This window comes from Chaetura pelagica, unplaced genomic scaffold, assembly GCF_000747805.2.
Source record: "Chaetura pelagica isolate M959 unplaced genomic scaffold, ChaPel_1.0 scaffold135, whole genome shotgun sequence".
Lineage (NCBI taxonomy): Eukaryota > Metazoa > Chordata > Aves > Apodiformes > Apodidae > Chaetura > Chaetura pelagica.
Genome location: NW_009953649.1, coordinates 3,833,253 through 3,841,739, shown reverse-complemented (window position 1 = coordinate 3,841,739; position 8,487 = coordinate 3,833,253). Strand labels below are relative to the sequence as shown.

Genomic DNA, 8,487 nt, shown 5'->3' with positions numbered 1-8,487 from the left:
TGTTTGGCCCAAGCCATGAAACTAAACCTTTATCCAGTCAGCCTTTGTATCTGCTTTCTGAGAATGTCTTCCCTTTCTTGTTTCTCTATTTCACATCATGCGTTATTTAGCATCTACCCTAAAACCTCACTTCTTGTAGGCGAGTAGTTAAACAACATTCTAAGTTTTCCTTTGCAAAGTTTCTAGGTCTCATACTTGAAGCAAAAGGCTTGAAAACATAAATAATATAATTTTAAAGAAAGAAAAAAAAACAAAACCCAAACAAACCTCAAAGGCACTTTAAATAAAATTCTCACAACTTTTACGACAAGCTTGTACTCTGAAGAGGAGATGCAGAACAGACATCCGACTCATGATGTCTAAGTCCTTGGGGTTCAAATGTAAGGATTCCTCTTCAGCTTCCTTTTCCTTTTTTACTTTTCTACTCCTGCACTTTGAATGAGGAACGAAGATGGCCAAATTTCTGGTAGAAATCATCTTCAGCACGGTTCAAAGCTTCCTCGTCAATGTAGACGGCTGGTCTCCGGGAAACCAAAAAGTACTGCACTTTGCGCAGGCTCCATCCCATCACGTACTTCAGCCAGCCACTGACAGCAGCTGTAGACCTGCCAACACCAGCGTTGCAATGAACATAGACAGTGTGTCCATTCTCCAGTAGCCCGTGCAAGAGGCAGACAGCTTGTGGCAACATCTGTATTCTTCCTAAGGTTAAAAACAAGGCCCGTTCATTTGCATTTAAGAAAGCTGGACTCACATTTGAGACTACATCTATACAGCCTGATGCACCTGATGCGCTCTGAATCACAACAGCAAACCTGACATAATTTCATGTTTTCTTCTTTTTCTTCTTTTTTTTTTTTCTTTTTCTAAAATTATCTTCTATCCTAACCGTTGTTTCTTCTGGCAGCAGAGTTTCCAGTCACACAAAATCTGTAAAATGTCCTAAGTCTTCTCTGAATATACATTCTGATTAACACTGAATGTGTATGGCATATTCATTTGCACAGAGACTGAGATAAGGCAGCAAATTATGTCAAACAGTACATCTTACATAGGACTAAAGCTAGTAAGCCAAAAGTGCAATATTTAATAGTACCAGAGTTTTGTGAAGCTACCTGCTTCTTTCTTTACTGCTACCTTCTATACTGCTGCTTTCCAAAACACTGTAATGAAGGCCATTATGTCAATAATAAGTGAGGGAGGGAGAGAGGAAGGGAATTTTCCTGTGCAACTTAATACTGTTATAATTTAGTTGTGTACTAAGCATATGGTTAAGCAACACAGAACAGTCTTTCTCACTCCCAAAGGGATTACTATACCATATTTCCTGATGCTTTTCCCCCTTTTTTTACCCTGGGAACTGAAGCTGCAAACACCAGAGCCTAACTTTTCCTCAAGGCACAGTCAAGCACTTACATTACGCCCTTCCAAATGCCTGTTTTAAGGTCTCCTGTCTTCACTGATGTCCTAATACTGAAATGACAGTTCTTTATTTGTGACAGCAGTATTTTACTCTATTGAAAACACTCTCCTGGTAGGCTACTCACACGAAAGCACATACACTTTCTAACTTACTGCTTGGAAATAAGATTTTGAACTGAGCATTCCAACAAAAGAATTAAAAAGAATAATTTCTGTTACAAAACGAGGAGCTGTGGGTATTCTAAATTAATTACAGATAATTCTATAAATTACTCTATTGAGAAAATTTATCCCAGTATCAGACTGGGGTACTGTAGTTGAGTAATGATCTGTTGGGGGCAGGGAATGGCAGAGATGGGCACACAGGAGTGTCTCTCCACTTTTAACCAGCAAGGAGGGCAAGCTGTTCTGCTGTGCAATCTTGCAGTCTTCCACCTACACAGCATATTTACATTATAAAGCTAAATCCAAGCTGAAAGGAAAAACAGTCAAGCAGTTTTCAATGTCAGATGGCTTTAAACTCAAATACATGCATACTGCCAGACACAAAGTACTTCAGATGGCCTCTCTGCCTACAAGAAAAGATTGTGATTTCTTAGAGAGGGCACACACAGAGAAGTTACACCTTGCATACTAGCTATATTTTTAGGCAAAATTTACACAGGGGGAAAAAAAAACCCACACAATGTCATGAAAGTGACAGATTAGCAACTCAGAGAGTTTGTTAATTTAGCTGCAAAAGTGGTCTGAGTATTACCTTCAGTGCTCATGTCTGGGGTTGGCATCCAGACATAAGCAAGACCTTCCTCTTTATACAGTTTCATGAGGATCTCGGGACTCATGGGTTCCGGGTAGCGGTTGCAACCCCAGGAATTTTGAACAATGTCTGATTCAGTCTGGAAGTTCATCACAGCCGTAACACCCAGCTCGTGCTTCAGCTTGACAGTCACATGCTCCAGCTGCCGAGGGCAACTTCCCAGCCAGATGTTTGTCAGTATTCTAGCAGTGAGAAAACATTGCAGTGGGATCAATTAAAATATCTTAACAAAGAAACTGCCAAGTTCAGTACTGTTCCAGCTCCAAACCTGCTTAGTATCACCACATGAACACCGCTAAGCACAGCCTTTTCATGTCATGCAGTAAGCAGCTTCTTGTTTCATTACAGTTGAGTTGGTAATGGGTGATGCTGTGGATCAAGTTCCTGACCTACCACAAAAAGCCAGCCTGAGATCTGAGAAAATATTCGGAGCATAATTAGTAGCACTCCAATTAGTAGGTCTCCAAGGCATCCATCATTAGGCTTACAGAAGCAGCTTACTTACATCACAGATTAGAATAAGAAAACTAAAGATTTATGCAATTTGCACACATAAAAGAGCCCTAAAAGATACACGTGATCCAGATCTGAATTAATTTAGTAATAAGTCAAGCACATAAAACACTTCCGGTTTTGTAGCTACTAACCATAATGAGGAAAATAAGCAGGAAAAAAAAACCAACAAGCCAAAGCAACAACAAGCAAACAAAAATTTTTAAAAAACCCACACAACAAACAAACAAAAAATCCTTAAGCTATCCTTCTGTGAGGAAACTAAAAAGTGAATAAGTTTATTCTCATTTTTATCTGCTCTTGTGGAGTCCAGTAGGAACAAACTGCAGAATTACAACAGATGTTTAGCTTCCCTCAACGCCCAATGAACTGGAAATTTTGCAAGAAAACTTGAGAGTTATGTGTAGGATGGATAAATATCTGTATTTCCAGTATTTATCTAAAACAAACTTCACAAACTCTATGGCTTTCCAATTGTAAATTATCATAAAACTATTGCATGTCTCAACAGATTTTGAACTGAATATTATGAAGAGGCTTGTTTTCTAATGAGGGGGTTTTACCAGCACTTGCAGTTAAACTGATGGTACCTAAATTAATTATTTATATGCACAAATTATTAGTGATCTACTTTACTTCTTTTTTGTTTGCATAAACTTCTATTTTGAACATGTAACCCACAAACTACACCAAATATACCTACAGTTGAACACACAATTTTGCAGACATTATTAACTGAAAAAAATTAAGCCAATCTACAAAAAAAGCAAGATCCAAAAAACCAAAATGTCTGCCCTGGATTTCTTATGTTCTTTTCCCATTTTAGTATCAGAGACAAATTAAAGTTTTATGAAAATTAAAGTTTTATTCAGGACCAGTTACTCATAGAAGTAGCCCTTAAATCATCACGTAGCTATTTCCATTCCACTAACACAGTAATAAGTGCTTACTAGTGTTTAATTAAGACCTGTACTTGACAATTATTAAATCCTGCAATTTTACTTCAGAAAGATTGTCAAAAACAAAAATAAAAATGCAGGAAGTACTTTTTAATGTTTCCTATATTTTGGCTGTATCCACAGTGAGTTACATGCCAGCCACACAATCACTGACTCCAGTGGTTCATTGAGACAATGAACTAGATCTCAATGTCTGGTGACTGAGGCCCAGCTTTCTGGATCACAGATAATGAATGAAAACCTGAATATCTGGACAAGTCTATCACATAGCAAATCACCATTTCAACTGTGTTGCATTGACTGTGAGATAATCTGAAGATACTTGACTTCTTTCTTGCTTCACATCCATGTTCTGGTCTAGAATGTGGTGACAGTATTTCACACTGCTAATAGAAAACACATTTGCTCCTAAGCAGGAAGCAAGCTTTAACCTAAAATTTCAGAAATTGAGATTTACCCCTTGAAGTAATTTCCTTTGTCATTTTTCTCTTGTCCCTGAACACTATCTTTCTAAAGGAGAGAAGACATGGAAATAAAAAAGTTCTAATACACAGGCTCTGGATTTCTTAAACTACAAATTAAATTAAGTTCATTTGTTAAGAAATGCCAATACCCAGTGGACTCCACTGCAACCTGAAGGAAATGCAATAAAGCACAACCATTGTGCATTACCATTTTGTCCAAACCCAAACGCTAATCCAGGCAGGGAGCTTCACAAAAATGCTCAAAATCCAGCATAACCATCTGTAGCACTCCCACTGACCAGAGGGATTAGTGAAGGTCCACTGACACACTTATTTCAGTGTCCCACTTCCCATGTGCCAGCCTCACAGCAAACCCAGTCCTAACCTGAAGGAGTCACCTCTGTCAGGCTACTGCCACAGAAATCCATTGCAATGCTTAGAGCATTTCAAGGTGGCAAATGCAAGTTAAAGTACCCTACAAATGCAGATGAATGGCTGGAGATGAGCAATGTCCACAAAATTCCACAGTGGGAAAAGAAGAATAGCAGTATCACTAAAACCTTGTGACAATATGAGGATATTCATTTGAGAACAAGAACCCTAGCATCACTCCTTCAAAGGCTTCCCTGGAGACTCATACATATGTAATTCTCTTGATATGTTGGGAAATCTAATAGAATACCATAGCTTGGCAGGAGAGCAAAAGCGTATTTTCTAGCATTTGATTGAAGCAGGAGTGACTACAGGGTTCCTGAGATAAATAAAATTCTGTGTAGTACTCTTGCTTGCAGATAAATCAATGTTTTATATTTTTCCCCCAATGATTATTTAGTGGGCAAACCACTGGGATATTCACCAGGTATTTATTCAGCTTTTGTAGCCTAAATGGTCCTGCCCATGACAAGACATATGATTCTATGACATGACCAGTTCACTCACAGTTAGTTTATCAACAAACAAATCACCTAGACTAACATCAAAGTATCCAGCTAACTTCAGAGAGTAAGACTTGTAAATTGTATAAAAGCCCTTTCTTTAAAGCTTATAAAGTTACTGCCCTACACTTCACTTCTCCATCAGTAATATGGAGATAATATTTACCTAATTTAAAGGGACTTCTGGGAATCAAATGAATAAATGACTGTGAGAAGCTTAAATTTGTGGTAACAAGGGCTAAGTGTTAGGCTGGTGTCTGCTCAATTTACTGGACTTACAGAACCTGAATAAAGGCAAAGGAATTAAAAAACTGGCTTGTAAACTAAGAAAAACAACAAAAATTTATCATTACCAGGGAATAAATAAGGAACACTCCAAAATCACTTGCATGGTTATTTTCCAGCTGTCGTCACACTTAAATTTTTTAATCAATGCATATGCAGATAGTCTTCCCATCCTTAAGGAGAAAATGAGTATGAGGCAATACAAGATCAGTATTGTAATACTTTTTTTTTTTAATGGTGCAGACTGTAATTTTCTGGCCAGAGGAAATGTTCCCAAAGCATGACACACTGCACCTTTGAATCTTACACCTCCAGAGATAGGACAGAACCAGCCCAGCAACTGTAGCTGTAGGGATCCAATTCCAGGGAGGATGACCTGACCTGGGGGAATTTACTGCATCTGGCTGACATCTGAACCACCATACAGCTGTCTGTGCTGCTTCTTAGGCATCTCCTGTGTTAGTGTTGTTGATAATGGTTTCAGGGAAACAGGCAGCAAACTCCAATTTCCTTGGCATGCTGAGCTGTAAGCTGGGATGACTTGGGTACTGTTTCTAGATCTGTTCAATCATGAACAAGTGTACTAGGAGCTGGCACCTTACAATCTCTCCTAAAATTAGTCAGCTCTTCTAAGAAGTCACTTCTTATAGGTTAGGGTAGGATTCAAGCCTTTGGGAGCCACATGTAATCAGAATCTCTATGGGGCACAATTTTCCGATGTCCTTTCATCCCTATAGTTGCCAGCTTTGATCAAGAAAGAGGACTTTGCCGAACTAAGGAAAAATACTAAATCATGTTCCCTTGGTCACTGGCAACAGAGTGATCCATCAACCTTTCAATCCGGTTCTATCAGTAGTATTTTTGACCAAGGTCCACCATATTATTTCAAATGAAAAGTGATGGATTCATCCTTCAACACCAGATCAAGATGCAGCCTGGTGTTAAAACTTGCAATGCACTTCAGTTGTCCGCATCAGTCTTCCTTAGATCCCACTAAGCATCTGATGACAGCAAGATGAGCACTAAGCTATACATATAACAAGACAGAGCAATTTAGCTGAAACAACAAATACAGTAATGATTAAATCAGCTTTCTCCTCCCTTAAGACTTTTATTTCCTAAAGGTGTAGCAATTACAGATACATGTAACTTGCAGCAAAACTTATTCTGCATTCCCAGAAGAGCAACATCTCTAATTCAGTCGATTTACCCCCAACATTTTGTGATGGTCGTATGCATATGGAGTGGATTTGGTGCTGATGTAGTGCTATTACCCTGACATCACTGCAAGCAAGGAACTAAAGGGGCATGTAGGCCTGAAGCACAACTCAGAGATATTTTTGCTGCACTGTAACTACTGGAGACTGCTTCCAATTACAGTGGGTTCCTATTTCTTCCCGTGGTGGCACTGGAGTAGGAACTGGTTCAGAACTTTTTGCTAAATTGGATTTTTTAATGGAAAATTACAATCTGTCTGAACCAGAAGCTTGCACTGAAGCTTTCTACTTTAAGCCCAATTCAAAATAGTTCAAAAACCAAATGTCAGATGACAAATAAAGAGAGTCAGAAGGATGGCAGCTAAAAAGACCTACCTCACTTTCCCTCTCTCTCATTTGACACAAAACAGATTTCCAGAAGTATTGCTTTGGGCATATTCAAAATGAGAATATAGGAAATCCTACCAGCTGTAGCTGAGATGCTCTTTCATCTTTTCTCTAACCTCTGCCTTTTGACAAGGCACATCAATTTAAATGGTGATGCCACTGGATTAGGATGACCCAGAACTATCATCCTGCATTTGCTCCTTCTTTTGCCATTGGCATAATTTTATCAACATATAGCAGCTTATTCTTAGGTACATGCATGCCCCTTCTGGGCCTTTTTTGTTCTTCTTCTCTTGTAACCTGTGACAGTGAAAATACTAAGAGCACTTGCTAGAAATCAGATAAGGTTCCTGCACCTTTGTCAGAGCAATCTAAAAACATCACTGAGAAACATTGCTATCTCATGCCCTGCAATGCATTTACAACCAGAGAAAGATTAACCAGTGACCACATTCTTCTTTCCAACATTAGATGTGAAGACTTTAAAATATTGCTTGATATGTAGAAAGCACACTGATGAGTACCCTCACCTTCAGAAATATTTTCATGATGTCCAATATGAATAGTGCAGTCACAGGTCACAGTGATTTCTTGTCCCCACAGTAAACACAAAGAACAGATTACTCTTTTCCACTCTGCAAAAGCCTTTTACTTATTTGAAAATTACTAACACACACACATAGTCTTGCACTCTTTACACACACACACACACACACATTTAGTTATCTTATTCAAAGCATCTGATGATTTTGTTTGCCTTTGGGCTTTCCAGCTGGCCAACATCTTTTTAAGATGTTATATCCAGTACTGGCAAAAGGTCTTACTGTTTCTCAGCAGCATGAAAGATTAGCTACTTCTTGTGCCTCAAAGGCATCCTTCTTTACAGTCCCCTGACCGTCCCTTTACAGCATGACACTCCTGACCTATATTCAACACAGAATTCTGTTTCCAAGTTACAGTCTCCCTCAAGAGACAGGTCTACTTAAGGAGAGGCTACATCTGCCTGCAACAGAATTATGTATAATATTTTGTTTTGTCAGAAAAGGTACCTAAAAAGAAAAACATTCAAAATACAGGAGATGCCAGCTATTTCTTCTGCAAATACTTTCATATGACATACAGAGCAGCAAATCAAGTGGCCCTATCTACATAAAGGAGGTAAAGAAACTCAATTTCCACATTGTTTCACCTACAAAGCAACTACTAAGATATGAGAAAAGATGCAGATTGTTGCGTTTTTTTCCCATATTTTCTTCTAAAACACAACACAGGCAGGCCAAAACAGAGGACTCCCTGCCTAGGTCTTTTACAAGAATTCTGGTTTCATTACATTCTCTTTAAATAAAGGACAGGGAGACCTCTCAGCAAAATGCCGCATTACCAAGGAAACCATAACACAGAACTACAGGGTTATGACACTGACATTTCACTGCACATTGCACAGGGCACGTGGGTAGATGGCTGTGGTCTTAATCCCTTCTCCTGCTG

General features: G+C 38.8%; 1 protein-coding gene across 1 annotated transcript in view; it reads right to left on the bottom strand.

Moving 5' to 3' along the window:
- Nucleotides 1–421: 421 nt before the first annotated feature.
- Nucleotides 422–8,487, bottom strand: part of EPM2A (epilepsy, progressive myoclonus type 2A, Lafora disease (laforin)) — a 24,609-nt gene continuing 16,543 nt past the window's right edge. The window contains exons 3-4 of the mRNA XM_010000013.1: nt 2,180–2,421; nt 422–702 (exon numbers count right to left, since the gene is read on the bottom strand). Coding sequence (XP_009998315.1) covers nt 422–702; nt 2,180–2,421 — 523 coding nt within the window. The remainder of the gene's footprint in view (nt 703–2,179; nt 2,422–8,487) is intronic.